Here is a 17,153-nt window from a genome sequence, read left to right as displayed (position 1 = left end):
ATCATGTATTAGATACAATCTTCAAATTAAAAAGAAAAAAAAAAGTTACCAACTACTGTATTTTGACACCTTTAATTAATAATGCAAAATTATTTTATAATAAACCAAATTAAAAATATAATTTTTAGAGTGATACACAATTTCTTAAGCTAGTAGAGTAGTAGCTAGTCCTTTCGTTTAGAACATGTCAATTGTCACTTAATATTTAACAATGCTAACAGTTAATTAACGACATGAATAGAAAGTTAATTAAAAAGCTAACTTGACTCTATCTTTCAGAAACTATCAAAGAGAGAGTGGTAAGTGTTTATGTATGCTTTTGACTTTTTGAGTGAATGATTATGATTCATGATGATGACGACGATTGTTTACTAGGAGCACGTGACTTGACTGGCCTAGATTTTTCAATTCATCGTTCTGGAAAGATTCACAGCTGTTTCTTCTTTTTTCTGTTTTTGGTAACGATTCTTTTTTTTATCAGTAATCGGAAACACTGGACTCAGACGTTTCAAGTTTGGGCCTTATTGGGCTCTTACTGGGCTATGAATCTTCACATACATCATGAAAGCAGTATACATGTAATACAACTATACAAGTAATGTCTAGACACTAAAACCTAGAAGAAAAAATATAAATTAGAATTTGAAAATTTAAATGAAATTATTTTTAAAAAAAAATATTATTAGAGTTTTAGTCTTTAGTTTTAGAAAATTTAATCTTCTCTATTTTCACTTTTTAAAAGTAATGGGAACTAAAATTTTATATTTTGAGATTAAAATTTTAATTTTAGTTTCTAATTACTAAATATAATATTGAGTCTTAGTCTTTTAATTTTAATTTTGAACAAAATATGATTGATTTAGTCTTTAGTTTTAGAAAATTCAATTTTTTCTATTTCCACTTTTTAAAAGTAATGGGACTAAAATTTTATGTTTTGAGATTAAAATTTTAATTTTAGTCTCTAATTACTAAATACAATATTGAGTGTTAGTCTTTCAATATCAATTTTAAATAGGAGGCCACTCAGATAAACACGCCTAAAACGTCTTTTTTTAAAGATGTCTTTATGTTGTGTTTTAATTGGTTTTGGTATAATTTATTCGGTGTTCCTCATCACATATTATTAAATTTCTCAAAAGATTTTCTTTCCAAAAACAATAAAAAACATTTAATTTGGACTAAAACAAAAAAGGTAATAGATTAACTATTAGATTTTTTTTTTAAAGATTATTTACATAAAAAAATATATCACATTCATCAATATATATATATATAAATATATAAATATATATATATATATATATATATATAACAAGCTCAAGCGTTTAAAAATTTTTATAAATAAAAAAATAATTAATTTATATTCGTACAATGTATAAAATAATTACTATATTATTATTATATTATAGATTAAGATTCACTAATTTAATTTTTTTTATTTTTAATATAAGTATTAGAAATAAATAAAATTTTTATAATTAAATGTAGTGTAACAAAATATATATAATATTAATTAGTTCTTAAAAATTTTAAAAAAATAGTTTCTCATTTTAGTAAAATAACTATTTATTAAAGTAGACAAATTAATTATTTTCTTCTCATATACGGTTTTTTTTAAGACATAAAAGAAATTAATTAGGATATTGGTTAAGATAATTAAAGTCACTATTTCATTAAATTTTTAATTTAAAGAAAAATCCTAGTTAATTTTGGTATAGAAATTTCGAATTTAAAAACATTGATAAAAATTATGTTGAATTTTGATTTATTTGATTTTCATTTAAATTAATCACTACATAAGTTAAAGTTCTGTTTTGAAGTTATATTCGAGCTTTAATCTGATTTTTAATGTTTCAATTTACTTAGTTTGATTTTTTAACTTAGGTATCCGTGACTCATATTAGGGTTTTAAGTGTTTAGTTGAAAATAAAAAATAAGGTAAAAAAATTTCAATTGTCGCATCAAATAGTCGCTAGAATGTATAATGTAGCAGTCGTTAGTCCATTTCAGCATGTCGTTAATGATTTTGTGAGACAGTGACAAAAATAAGATTAGGAACCAATGTGAGTCATAACTATTAAGTTGGGAGACATAATTGTTAGAACTGATTAGGAACCAATTGGGAGACATAATTTGTTGTTGCTTGATTAGGAACCAATTGTGAGTCATAACTATTAAATTGAGTAAATCAAAATTTTTGAAATTAGATTGAAATATAATTGTTAGAACTGAACCAGTGATCGAACCGATCAAGCTACTGGTTCACTGGTTTATTGGTTCAACTAATAAATCACTGGTTGAACCGATAAAACTGGTCTCACGTAAATATAAAATATAAAATAGTTAAAAACTTAAAATTAAAATTTGAAATGCATATCTTCACTAACATTTTATGAAGAATCAAGTCTCAACTTCTAAAAATAACTAATATAAAAAAACCATAAAATTTTAATACTACAATAGTATCTTATTTTGACACAATAAAAAAATAATTAATTCACAAAGCCTATCATCTAACTATAATATCAGTAGATTTTAACACTAACATCAAAACAAATAACCTTAATCACAATACTAGCAATAAAATAGATCAAGTAAATTAATATATTTTTAGTGAAATATATATTTATATTAATAATGGTATATAATTAAAATATAATTAATTTTAAAAATAGAAAAAACAAAAATTAAATTAAATTAGATATTTATGTATACTATATAATTAGTATTTGTCAAATATAGTACTTAGAAGTGCAATGGCTAAGTGGCAAGTAGAGGTTACTTTTGCTCCAAGGTTCTTGGTTCCAGACCTTGTGGAGACATTTTAAAAAATTTTTCAAGCAAACCAGTTTGGTTAGACCGGTTTGCACCGGTTCTTACCAGTTCACACCGATTTTATTCCTTAAACGGTCCAAAGAGTAAACCAAACTGGACTATAATCCAGTTCTAATCCGGTTCACTAATTTTCTGGTCAAACCAACCGATCCAGTTCGGTTTTTACAACTATGGATATAATAATGGTAATTAAGTTGACCATTCAGTTGTTTTAATGGTAATTAAAATCTAATAATAGTTTATAATAAAAGAAACATTCTTTTGCAACAATGAACCTATAGTAATAGTTAGGGGTGTTCATAGATTAGATCATATCCATATAAATCCACAGTATTTATCCGTATCTGATCTGTAATTTGAGAATATGATCTGATCTGTAAGATGATCGGATTGGATCGAATCGGATCCACACTCTAATCAGATAGAAGTAAATATGTTTAAAAACGTAAACAAAAAAATTATTGACTTTTTTTTATAAAAATAAAATTTTTTTATATTTTTTATTTTATGGATATATTTGATATCTGATCCAAACATAAAAAGTGCGAATATCGAATTTGATCTAATGAGTTTAGTGCGGATTGGATAGAAATTTTAGCCATATCCCATCTGTAAACACTCCTAACAATAATAACTAAAAAATTATAATGATTATATTTTTAACTAAGAGGAAGTGCAAAAAAAAAAGTACTAAATACAAGAACATTTAATCAAATATTAAAAAAAATTTTACTTTAAAATATACAGTTGGACTTTTTTTGCTCATATATATATATATATATATATATATATATATATATATATATATATATATATATATAATATAATAATAATAATAATAATAATAATAATAATAATAATAATAATAATAATAATATGATAATTGCTTTGTATATCACACAAATATAAACGTTTTTTTTTTCTATGATCTTAAGAAAGGTTTTGTAAGTCTCTAACTTTGTTGTCGATTTTTGTAGTGTTAGCTCTCATATTATCAATTTGATTCATATATAATTCGGATGATAAATTATTTGGTGACGTGCTTTCTTTTTTACTGTGATATACTTGTTTATTATTATTATTATTATTATTATTATTATTATTATTATTATTATTATTATGTACATTAAAAAATAACAGGCCAAATTATTGCCATAACATAATAGAAGTATGGAAGTTTATCATTCTTCTCTAATGGAGGAAACAAAATTCTTTTCAATAATTTATTTAATATTTAGTAGAATAAAAATAAATTTTATTAGAATAAATTTTAGTATGAGTTTAATATTTTTATTCATCATAAAATATTTATAGAATTACTCGTAGATAAATTTTGGAAAAAAGAAAAAAAACCATGATTTTTAATTTTATTTTTAAATAAACTTTATTTTTAATTTTAAAATAAATTTTATTTTTATTTTTTAATAATATTAATTTTTTACCGTATATAATTATTCAATTATTTTTTAATCATATATAAATAAATTACTCTTAATAAGACTTTTTTGTGTTATTCAATTATCTTTTTTTAAAAAATAATTAATTATTAAAATAATTAAATTTTTCACAACAAAAATAATAAAAAATTATGAATGAAAAAAATTAACCATCCTGATACTTTTTTGTATTTTTATTCATATTTTAATTATAAACATAAATATAATTTAATTATATTATTTATGAAATGTGACTATAGATGTAGATAAAATTTAGTTATATTACTTATATATAGTTTCATTGTATTGTATTGCTTATAAAGTTAGATTATAATTATGACAATAGAATTGTTCTTGTATTTTTATATGTGTGACTAATTGGTGGTGTTAAAACATTACTCTTAATTATAAATAAGGTTTATAATTTAAAAAATCAAAGACTCAATTAAAAAGATACGAAAAAAATGATGTTAAAATATTCTAACTTTTTAAAATAAAAATATTCGAAATTTAATTAAAAATTATTTAAAATTTAAACTCAATAAAAATTTATAATAACCTATTATATCATATTATATCATATTGGTTGAAATTAGTTTTTATAATGTTAATTTTTTAATAACACTTTATTAGAAAAAACCATCTTTTCAGAATTTTTTAAAAACTAATTAATATTATATATATTTTATTACAATATATCTTGTTATAAAAAAATTATTTATTTCTAATGCTTATATTAAAAATAAAAACAAAATTTAAATTAGTAAATTTTAATCTATAATATAATAATAATATAGTAATTATTTTATATATTATACGAATAAAAATTAATTATTTTTTTATTTATAAAATTTTTTAAGAGCTTATATATTTATATATATATATATATATATTGATGAATGTAATATATTTTTTTATGTAAATAATCTTTAAAAAAAAATCTAATAGTTAATCTATTACCTTTTTTGTTTTAGTCCAAATTAAATGTTTTTTATTATTTTTGGAAAGAAAATCTTTTGAGGAATTTAATAATATGTGATGAGGAACACCGAATAAATTATACCAAAACCAATTAAAACACAACATAAAGACATCTTTAAAAAAAGACGTTTTAGGCGTGTTTATCTGAGTGGCCTCCTTTTAAATATGATTGCTGATTGATTGACGATATTACAAACATTAATGTTGATATTTTTAGACACATTATCATCAAGATATAGAAAATGTGGTGTAAAATTAAAGTTCCTTTTTCAATAATAGATGAATAGTTCCTAAGCTTTTGGCTTATATGATACGAGCTATGGTTGCTGCACACAACTAATTAATTATTAGCTAGTATACAAACAAGAAACATAGAGTGATTGTAATTATGGTTGATTCATCAACCCAACTTCTTTCCCAGCCTAATTCATCTAACTCATTTGCACAACAACCTCATCAAGATGATGAACAAATCTCTACAATTAGCTCCATAGTTGAAGAGTGCATTGGAGAACTCAATTGGACTCAACTCCTTCAAGTCTTTCTAGTCTCCTTTGCTTGGTTCTTTGATGGCCAACAAACATTCATCACCATCTTCACCGATGCACAACCGTCTTGGCATTGCGCCAACCAGACTGGTAGTCGATTCGCAAGTAACAACTCTTGCGAATCGACTACCATGTCTACCAAGAGAGCTAGCATTTGCGAGCTCTCAAAGGATTTATGGGCATGGGACGAATCTAAACAAGTCTCTATAATATCAGAATGGAGTCTAGAATGTGTAAATACGATCATTACAGGACTTCCGGCTTCCATGTTTTTCACCGGTTGCTTAATTGGAGGCATTGTTTTGGCCACTCTAGCCGACGCCTCGCTCGGTCGCAAGAACATGATATTCTACTCATGTCTTCTAATGTCCTTCTCTTCCTTCCTTGCTTCCTTCTCTACAAATATTTGGATCTATTCCGCACTCAAATTCGTATGCGGATTTGGCCGTTCCACCCTTGGAACCACCACACTTGTTCTTGCCTCCGAATTAGTCTCCAAAAGATGGCGCGGTCAGGTAGGTGTCTTTGGTTTTCTAGTGTGTACTTTAGGGTTCTTAACCTTGCCACCAATAGCTTACTTAAATAAAGGTTCTTCATGGAGAAATTTATATATAGTTACTTCTCTTCCGGGCATTTTATATTGCATATTAGTCTATTTATTTCTTCATGAGTCTCCAAGATGGCTTCTCATTAGAGGAAGGAAAGAAGAAGCTATTAAAGTATTGAAAAGTATCACATCATTATCACTCACTACTCAAAGTGATTACTTGGATTTGGCTATCTCCAACATCATGCCCCTTAAGGAAGAAACTATGAAAGTTGATCTATACTCAACTTTCAAGATCTTAATGCAAAATAGATGGTCTTCTAGAAGGATAATGGTGATTATAGCCATGGGTTTAGGAATTGGATTAGTCTATTATGGTATGCCACTAGGAGTTGGAATGTTATCATTCAATCTTTATTTAAGTGTCACATTTAATGCATTGTTAGAGATACCATCTACAATCCTCACTTTCATATTCATACACAAGTTCAATAGGAAAAGCATGCTACTATTTCTCACTACACTAAGTGGGATTTCAAGTGTTTTGGCTAGCATTGAAGTGACGAATTTTACAATTTCGTTGCAACTTGTGTTTGAATTGGTGTCTTTCTTTTGTGCTTACACTGCTTATAATGTTCTTATAATATTTGGGAGTGAGTTGTTCCCAACTTGTGTGAGAAATTGTGCATTATCTTTGTTGAGACAAGCTGTGGCATTGGGTGGTACAATTAGTCCAATGTTAGTAGGAGCTGGTAGAGAGCATAATAATAAGTTTCTATGTTATGGGATTTTAGGGTTGGCAATAGGGTTTCTTGGCTTGTTTGGTTTGTGTTTGCCAGAGACAAAGGACAAAGCATTTTGTGATACCATGGATGAAGAAGAAGAAAGCAAATAGGAGAAGTATAAAATTGTTGTTAAAGCAATAATTATGTAATAATTAATGAGGTTTGTTATTATGTTATTATTAAGAAATAATGTTATTTTCATCATGTATATATATATCTATCTAACTATATATTATTTATGTATGTAAGAGCTTAGTTAGATATAGTGAGACTTAATAAATTGTGGTTGGATTCATTGTAGTAATATGGTAATTGATGCGATGTAATTTTCTTTTCTGTTTTACAATTTTAATTTATGCTTTTTTATGCAAAAAAAATAAAATAAAAATAAAATTGTATTACTTCACATAATTATTTATCACATACACAAGGTTCTAGAGTAAGGAAATTAAAAAATTAAGAAAAAATTGGTTATAAACATACAAAATATTTTTTTTAATCTATTTTTTCTTACACTAGCTTATTGATCAACAATAATTCTGCATCCGATATTTTCTTTCTTTCTTTTTTATTACATAATAACTTCAAAGTAAAACCCCATGTTATGTTAATATTATCCCTAATCATCGTTAATAATCTAGTTATGATATTTGCTCATCAATTTATAGTCCTAGATAGCTGCTCTTGTTTTTATGTATTATATATAACATCTAATCTATTTATGATTTTTGGTTATGTTTCATCTCAATTTTATAATTATCATTCAACTACTTGGAAATTAATATCTATAGTAGAGTAGTAGGTTACATGTCAAATTAATCAAATCTTACATAATTGATTAGACTTAATGACGCGCCACTAGCTACATGACAACTAATAATTTAAAACTAACCTTCATGAATATATATACAAATCTCTTTTCATTTTGTAAATTACTATTGCAATTTATTTTTCAATTTCAATACTTTCTAATTATATTTTTAAGGGTAAAGTACTAAATTGGTCCATAGGTTTAGGCGTAATTCTGTTTTGGTCCTTAAGGTTTAGACGTAATTCTGTTTTGGTCCTTAAGGTTTAAAGTGTTCTATTTGAATCCAAAAAAGTTTCATTTAGCATCAATTTAGTTCCACAGTGAGGTCAAAATTAAATAATTAACAAAATGTCCTACATAACAACAGTACAAGAACAAAATCGATAATCTGGAGAACAAGTACAAGTTCTAGAAGCATAAAATCAACCATTGATACATCAATACATTTATTTATTATTTTTTTAAAATATAAATAAAATATTTTCTAAAAACTAAAGAAAATGATAAATAAATGTATTGATGCATCATATTTCATGTGAATTGTATGGAAATTACTATTTTTTTTATCTTTACTCCCAATTAATATCATAAAGTGAAATATGTCACTATAAATTAAATTCTTTAAGTAGAAACAAATATAAAAAAAAATATTGTATAATAAAAAATCACATTCAAAAATCCCATATTAAAAGAATTTATTCTTAAAAATAAAATTTATATTTAATTATAAATTATTAAATAATACTTTAATCAAACATGTTAAAATCATGTCTATTATAACTTGACAGAATTTAAAAATGTTTGATATAAAAAAAAAATCAACTAATACTAAATAAGATAAGTTCAGAATTTTTTTCCTGGCATTACCGTTTCAAATTCTATACACTATATGATATATATGCTTAATTGATTCTTCCATAGAAATCACGGTTGCAATATGGTTGGTTCAACTCCTTTTCTTCTCTCTTACTCATCAAGTTCACTCTCATTCATCCAACTTCAAGATGATGAAGACGATGAACAAATCACCTCAATCAACTCAGTAGTTGAAGAATGCATCGGAGAACTCAATTGGACGCAACTCTTCCAAGTTGTTTTAGTCTCATTTGCTTGGTTCTTCGACGGCCAACAAACTTTCATCACCATCTTCACCGATGCGCAACCGTCTTGGCATTGCACCACCAACCAAGACGGCTGCGAATCGAGTACTACCAAAAGCGCCACCATGTGCAACCTCCCCAACGACACATGGTCTTGGGACGAACCAATTAAGACTTCCATAATCTCCGAATGGGACTTGGAATGCGTCGGATCATTCATTACCGGCCTTCCGGCATCCATGTTCTTCGTCGGAAGCTTAATCGGCGGCCTTGTTTTGGCCACTCTCGCCGACTCCTGGCTCGGCCGCAAGAAGATGCTCTTCTTCTCTTGTCTCTTGATGTCTCTTTCCTCCTTTCTCGCTTCCTTCTCCGCCAATATTTGGATTTATTCCATCCTCAAATTCCTCTGCGGATTCGGCCGCGTCAACATCGGAACCGCCGCAATCGTGCTCGCTTCCGAGCTCGTTTCAAGAAAATGGCGCGGCCAAGTCGGTATCTTCGGCTTCTTCTTGTTCAGTCTCGGATTCTTAACTCTACCAGCAATGGCTTACATGAACAGAGGATTTTCATGGCGGAATCTGTATCTGTTCACTTCCATTCCAGCCATCATATACTCCATACTGATCCGTCCGCTCGTTTGCGAATCACCGAGGTGGCTTATTGTTAGAGGGAAGAAAGAAGAAGCCATTGATGCGTTGAAAAGCATCACATCGTTGAGTAATGTTAGTTACTTCGACGAAGCTATCTCAGCAATCATGCCTCAAAAGGAAGAAAATTTCAACAATTTTGGTTTGTATTCTTCACTCAAGATCTTGTTGCAAAAGAAATGGTCATCAAGAAGACTAGTGGTGATTATTGCAATGGGTTTAGGGATTGGGTTGGTGTACTTTGGCATGCCATTAGGTCTTGAATTATTGTCATTCAACATTTATTTAAGTGTCACGTTTAATGCATTGTCTGAAATTCCATCTGCTTTTCTAGCATTCATGCTAATTGACAAGTTCAACAGGAGAAGTGTGATACTAATTCTCACAACACTTAGTGGGATCTCAAGTGTTGTATCAACAATTGAAGTTGTGGGGGTTCAAATTGTGTTTGAGTTGGTGTCATTCATTTGTGCTTGCACTGCTTATGATGTGTTAGTGATTTATGGGACAGAGTTGTTCCCAACTTGTGTGAGGAACTCAGCATTGTCATTGGTGAGACAAGCTGGTGTGTTGGGTGGAACACTGTGTCCAATGTTGGTGGCAATTGGTAGAGGGAACAAGTTTCTATGTTATGGTGTTTTTGGTTTGGCAATTGGGTGTAGTGGCTTGTTTTCAGTGTGTTTGCCAGAGACAAAGGGCAAAGCATTTTGTGACACTATTCATGAAGAAGAAAGCAAACAAGAAGTAGTTGAATCCTTCATCAAATGATTGTAATTAATGTTATCTTGCATGCTACCTCCTTCGTTAAGTTTTTCAACTTCTACCCTTATATGAAAAGTAGGAAAGCAAGTGTACGACTGTTCAAGAAAGTGTTTTTTTTAGTTTCTTTAATTATCTCGTGTTGTATATTATATTAATTATCAACTAAGCGTTGAGCTGTGCTTTCAAGAGTATACCTGTTGAATCCATGAGCTTTCACTGGAGGAGTTTTGCTACATGATTTTCGGTGTTGTCCTTTTCTGTGTTTGGTATATATATATATATATATATATATATATATATATTGTATTCTATATTATGTTAAAGCTAAGTGTGAGTGAATACTTTAAATACAAATCCAATTTACTAAATTTTTGATTATATACTTAAATAGTGGCAACACAAAAAACCAATTCGCAACCGATTAATTTTTTGACATACTGGCATAGGTAAAAAAAATTACAAAAATGGCAACTGGCAAGACAAGCATTATAAAATTTTATTTTCTACTTTTTTTAACTAAAATTATAAAAAAATACTAAAAATAAATAAAAAACATTTATATTTATATTATCTTACATTGCATTTTCGTAAACTTTAAATGGAAGTCCAAAACACTCGTGAAAAACGTGGTAAAAGTCTTTCATAAGTGGAATAGTAATTTATTTAGTATTTACTTTATTGAGGTTGGCCATTTTGTACAAGCTCCATATTTATTAGAGATATAAATAAAATGGTATATAACTATATATTTACTATTTGTTTGTTAAGATATAGATATTTTGATATGTGTTACTACATATATGTCATTTATGTTGAGACACAATTTAGACATAAGACCCCATTTTTTATTACAGTTTTTATCTTTTAAAAATTTCCATGTCATGATAAGGAATTTCTTAAAAATAAATTATGTTGACAATCCTTGAACTGCTTAGTCTTGAAATAGGGTTCGAACCGCACTACTTAAAGAGAGAGGCATGCATGAACAGCCATCAAACGGTCATTTTTCTTGTTAACATATATCCAAATTATAATACATAAAGATATATTTCTTCAAATAATTTATTTTTATTTAATTTATTTTAATTTTAATTATATACTCACTCATTTTTTTTATATATATCTATTAATATTATTTTTTTAATAAATATTTGTAGTATATAATAATATATATTATATAAATATAAACTAATTAATAAAATTATTGAAAATAATAATTATTTTAATATAAAAATAAATTAAAATAACTTATGATATAATAAAAATAATAAAATATTTAATATTCCTATTTCATATTGTTTTAGAATGACTTGATTATTTTTAAAATGTTAGTAAAAATATATATTTTAAATTTTAGATTTAAATTTTTCACTATTTTATATATTTTATTTATATAGGACCGAATCAATCGATTCAATAATCTAATCGGTTCGATCACTTGTTTGATACTGACAATTATGCAAAAAGATGATGAACCTATATCAAGTACATATATGTAAACATTATTATATGTCTCACGAGAATATATCATACATGTTAGTAGTAACCAAAGTAGAAAACATCAACAGCAATATACAATATATTGCAGTAAACATACAAGTTACAACCCTTTTTCTTCATCTGATGACGATAGATATGTACATTTTTGGATGCATAAAGCATCAATCAGCAAATCACCATCTCCATATTTCATTCAGGGCAGTTTTGTTTCAGAATTGCTCCTGGGCAAAGCAATACTGTGAAAAAGACTCGTGAAAAAGGTGCAAAAAGTTTCATATAGTCCTAAGCTCAACAATAACAGGGTTGTTGCAAGATTCCATGATCCGGGTTGCATTATTCAGTTCGGCGCTGCCGTGTATATACTCAACACTCAATGACGAAAAGTCTTCACTACTTGTTCGATCCGCCGCCGGCAAAGAGGACAATTGGTTAAGTGTGAAGAACAGGTAGTACAGCAGCACATATGCCCACATCTGACATTTTACCACAAAAATTAGGGAAATTGATTAGAATATCAAACTAACTAGAAAATTCAATTTTATAGGCTTAGAAAAGGCCTTTTCTTTTCCCCCCTCAGAATTAAAAGACGTTTGTCATTCTCAGTGCTACTGCTTCATATGTTAGTTTGTAGACACAACACATCAAGCAACAAATAAGATAGTATCAAGGGCTTACGGTACGAAAACAGCATTATATTCGTGCTCCAGGCATATTACACACAAGTCTGGCATTGAACGGTCCCTTTTCATGCCGTCTGGTGAGGTGTCAGCTTTTTCACCTAAGAAAACAAATCACATGTTCATCATAACCAATTGAAAACAGCCATCTCGAAACATGTATATCAGAGAATCGTAGTAATTTACCTTCATTATCTTGTCCTTGTCTCTTAGCAGCGGCCGCGAGAACCCTTCATAGACAGGAATTTAGTATGTTAATTCACCTAATTAAGAATAGGACATAGAGATGCATGGGAATGTTGACCAAAGATTGGTGTGTAATTCTACATAGGGCACACTTCAAGAATGAACACTTGCTCATTGCAATAACTCTGTAATAACTCTTCCTAATTCACGAACCTTTCATTCATGGTATTCAGTTTTTCACTATTAATGAGAAGAATCACCAGTGATGTGTACCTTTTTTGCAGTTCACAACGACGCCGTCTTTCCAAGATAAACCGAATAGCATGCTTAGCTATTAGGTAAGCACCAAATAGTGTCAAGCCCATAGACGCATATTTATACCATCTAATAACAAAATTCTAGTCAATGTCTGCTATAAAAAAAAGACACAATAAGGATGTAGAAATATGTAAAGCAACCTTGCCCATTTCCCCAGATTTGCGATAAGCTGATCAAGTGTTTTGGGAGAGACATAAAATGGCCCTTTGTGGGGTCGCTGAATTCGAATAGTCCCAATGTCATCTTTAGCAGCCTGATCATACAGTTTACAAATTAAGTGAGCAATAAAATGTAAGAACTATAGGGAGGAACACCAAGTAACAATAAGCATGGCATTAGTAAATAAGGATCCAACTCAAGCATCAGATCAGTTTTTAATGGAAACAAAAATGCCATGAGAGATGATAAATTGAACACAGAAAGAAACATCTCAAATAACAAAACAATTTACAACCCCTTTTTCCCTTGGAGCATATATTTTTATACAACAATGACTAACTAAGGTCTGAGTTTGATAACTTAAAACATGTTGATCTCACTTCAATTCACGGTGTCACACTATAAATATTCAGGTCATCAATCTATATCAAATAAGAACATGCTTATTAAATGATTGCTCCAGAAAATAGCAGACGAAGTTACTCCTGTTATAAGTTGTGACAATTCCCATCTACTCTGTAACACTACTAATCCTAGTTATAATGATAAACTAACATAGAAGACTCTTCTGAGGTAAATAGCCATACTATTGAAATTAATTGGATTACCTCACCAACGACAGTCAATGAAGTCCCAACTGGAAGTACCCGTTCGATTCTCTTGACCCCAAGCATCTGAGTAGAAAAAGGGTATCTCAGTGTTTCACTTTTGTTCCAATTTCAAATACTTTTGAGAGAAAGGGGCACAAAAGGGATTTGATGGATGAACAAAGACATACCTTGAGACCTTGGAGATAATCCAATGTACCACGTACAAGTGACCTACCGGACTCTTCAAACGCCTCACTTGCAACAGGTAATACAAATCCTGTGGCACCACGGGCTCCTACCACATGCACACGGTCACTTCCATCATCCTAATACATGAAAATGAAGGGAAGTATATAAATACTTGCTTCAAGTGAACACAAACATTCTAACTTTTTTCTTTCATTTCATAGTTATCACCACTTTGGCCATTGGGCATTGAGGGAAGAAGAGAAGAGAAGAGAAGAGAAGAGAGAACTCAATAGCCGGTACTAATAGTTATATAATACATAAAGGAAGAAATAAATCAAAATACACTAGAGGAACAGAGAAAACTGCTCACCAGATACCAAGGAACTTCTTTACTCATGGATAGCATTAAAGCAGAATCTTGTATCCATGAACCAGCATCATTGTGTTTAAGAAAATGTTGCTCTGCCTAAAATGAAAATTGCAAAATGGGTTCCATGTTAATCGCAAAGGGCTGAATGAGAAAGGAAAATTCCTATAGAAAAGTAATCAATGATGCTTCACAATATTGTGTCTACTTACCGTTTCTTCAACTATTACTCCTCTTAAACCACTGAACTCACAGTGAATTGGGGTTTCAGAGCTGACTCTCCCAGAAATGCTAACAACCAAGGGTAAGATTTCCGCATCTAACAGTTGTGCTGGAAAGCGAAGAAATCCGAAGCAAGGTCACAAATCACAAGAGCACATATTGCATCACTAATTACGAAGTAGCAAGTAGAAATGCACATCAACTCTACATTAATAAGAAGTATCATTACAGGTAACTTACTAAAAGAAACAAGTATTGTAAAGAGTAAATTAATGATAAATGTGATATCACAGACACCAATATCATAGATAATGTCTGAAGCATACAACAAAATGTCATGACTGAAATGGTGACAATAAAAATTTGCATGTTGCAACAAAAAAGCTCAGCAAAAATGGCGTGAACACAACAAGAAAATGGATGATGAACAAAGAAGCCATACAAGGCCAATGTTCAATCTAGCCAGCAACAACTGCTTTCCAGCCATATGCAAAACCAAAATCCGTAGAAGCTACAATTAGGAAAACTAATCGAGGTTAAGAAAGATGACACAAGTAACAAAAACAATTTTATACCGAATTAAACTATTCAATTCAGTAGCCAGCATTATCACTGTGGAAACAGAGATTAATCATTAATCTGATCAGTATTTTCTTTTACCCATTTTCAGTGACAATCTCTCTGGTGCATAGCAATACAAGACAACAATAAATCTGAAACAATGCCATTGATATAACACAAAACTTCATTTATCAAGCATGATTATATTTATACGCAATTTATTTTATAAAATAATCAAAGAAACAAACAATCTCTGCATCACAACAATTTGAATATCAGTTACTCATATCATATGCTTCAAAACAACAAAAATAAATGCAATTAAAAGACTTGCATATCTACATAAGAAGAATTGAACTTTCAGTGTCAGGGGTCCAAAAAGGAAAAGCAAACATACCCAGCTCCTTCAATTGATTGACCCTTGTTACAGATTTAAGAAGCTCAGCATCCCTGCAAAAAAATTAAAATTAAAAAATAAAATAAAACTATATATATGTTATAAGAATGCCATTTATTATCATTCCAATGCACAAATGTTTATAGCTTAGGTCTAAGTTTGGATTGAAATTAAGGGGGAAAAAACACAAATAGTGAGAAAATCAGTTACCTGCCACTGCTTCTGCCAAGGAGGTATAGAGCAGCTGCACTCAAACAGCAACTGATTCCACCCCATGGAATCATCGTCATCGAAGCTTTCTACTTTTTCAAAAAAAAAAAAAAAAACTCTAGCTATGATAAAAGGCTAGAGTCATTAGCAGAAACTCCAGAACCAAACCAATCGGAAAATTAAATTAGAAAATTATCTGAATGGCAATGATGAAATAATGCGGCGGTCGTAGAGAAAATCACAGAAAAAGGTTTTTTTTTTTTTTGGGCAGCTGAGAAAGTGAAGGGAAAAACAAAAAAACGAAGGTGGCACAGTGGTGGGTTTGTGTTTGGGAAAGTTTCTTACTTTATTGGATTACACAAAAGAGAAAAGGGGAAGAAATTGAAAACAAAAATTTGGGTGCTTGAGAAAAAGTAAAGGGAAAAGAGAATTTGATGCAATGAGTGGAAGTGAAGAGAAAGAAAACGAGGTATGGTGCGTGTGTGGGGTTGGTTGCACGGTTTTCCTGATGCCAATGCATCCACGATTTTGTGCTTTGCTTAATTTTTCTTTCTTATCCTCTTAAATCCAAACATAGATCTAGACAAATGTGACCATTCCCCCAACTTGAAATATGAAAAGAAAAGTTGGATATTGAATTAGATATATTTTTTTTTTTCAAAATGATGCTTTGTGTTAAATTGATCTCATTTTTTTAAGTTAAATTTATGAAATTTTAGTCATAATTATTAAAATCGATTCGACAGTCGATTATCTGACAAAAAACAGATTCACTAGCTCAATGATTCAATCAGCATGTCATTCATTGAAATATTTAAATCAAAATTAATTAATTCAATATATAAAAATATAATTAAATTAATTATGTAATATTAAAAAAATATATGTAATAAGAAAAAAGTTTTTCTAAATTTGACAAAATGCGACCAATTTAAATACAAGCACAGATAAAAAATCAAATTAGACTAGTTCGATTGATCGGTATTTAGTCAAACCAATTATTGTGGTCTAAATTTGATAATTATCAACTTAATTGCCTTATAATAAAATAACAAAAAATGACAGAGAAAAATATTTGGGTCATGCTACTGTGTTGAATAAAACTTTTTCCGCACCTGAAACGATGTGGCTACATTAGGAATAGATGTGTGTTATATCACTGCGAAAAATCTTACTGCATTCGCAGAAGTGGACTAAAACCCCAAAGTGGTCCTTGAGATTGGACGAGTTACTCATACTTATCCTTGACTTTTAAAATTCCCTAACAGCATCCTTGACATTCAGCTCCGGGACCCATAGTTGTCCTGCAACCCTTTCCGGCGCCA

General features: G+C 29.3%; 1 protein-coding gene and 2 pseudogenes across 2 annotated transcripts; 2 read left to right on the top strand and 1 right to left on the bottom strand.

The window, feature by feature from the left end:
- Positions 1-5,590: 5,590 nt before the first annotated feature.
- LOC107626043 (organic cation/carnitine transporter 3 pseudogene) lies at positions 5,591-7,436 on the top strand (annotated as a pseudogene). The gene has a single exon (XR_015904942.1). The product of XR_015904942.1 is annotated as an organic cation/carnitine transporter 3 pseudogene (transcript).
- Positions 7,437-8,880: 1,444 nt separating this feature from the next.
- On the top strand, positions 8,881-10,530 carry LOC107626044 (organic cation/carnitine transporter 3 pseudogene; annotated as a pseudogene).
- A 1,393-nt stretch (positions 10,531-11,923) lies between these two features.
- DAL1 (E3 Ubiquitin ligase family protein) lies at positions 11,924-16,413 on the bottom strand. The gene is made up of 11 exons (XM_088504014.1): positions 15,829-16,413; positions 15,619-15,671; positions 14,651-14,769; positions 14,442-14,537; positions 14,071-14,208; positions 13,901-13,966; positions 13,274-13,386; positions 13,089-13,199; positions 12,816-12,859; positions 12,628-12,730; positions 11,924-12,425 (listed from the first exon to the last, which is right to left on the bottom strand). The coding sequence occupies exons 1-11, from the start codon at positions 15,906-15,908 to the stop codon at positions 12,323-12,325; spliced, it is 1,026 nt and encodes a 341-aa protein (XP_088360140.1). The 5' UTR covers positions 15,909-16,413; the 3' UTR covers positions 11,924-12,322.
- Positions 16,414-17,153: the final 740 nt, after the last annotated feature.

Source organism: Arachis ipaensis, chromosome B2 (assembly GCF_059453495.1).
Source record: "Arachis ipaensis isolate K30076 ecotype BB chromosome B2, ASM5945349v1, whole genome shotgun sequence".
NCBI classification, from domain to species: domain Eukaryota; kingdom Viridiplantae; phylum Streptophyta; class Magnoliopsida; order Fabales; family Fabaceae; genus Arachis; species Arachis ipaensis.
Note: the sequence above shows the minus strand (reverse complement) of the source record. Positions and strands in the feature narration are given on the sequence as shown.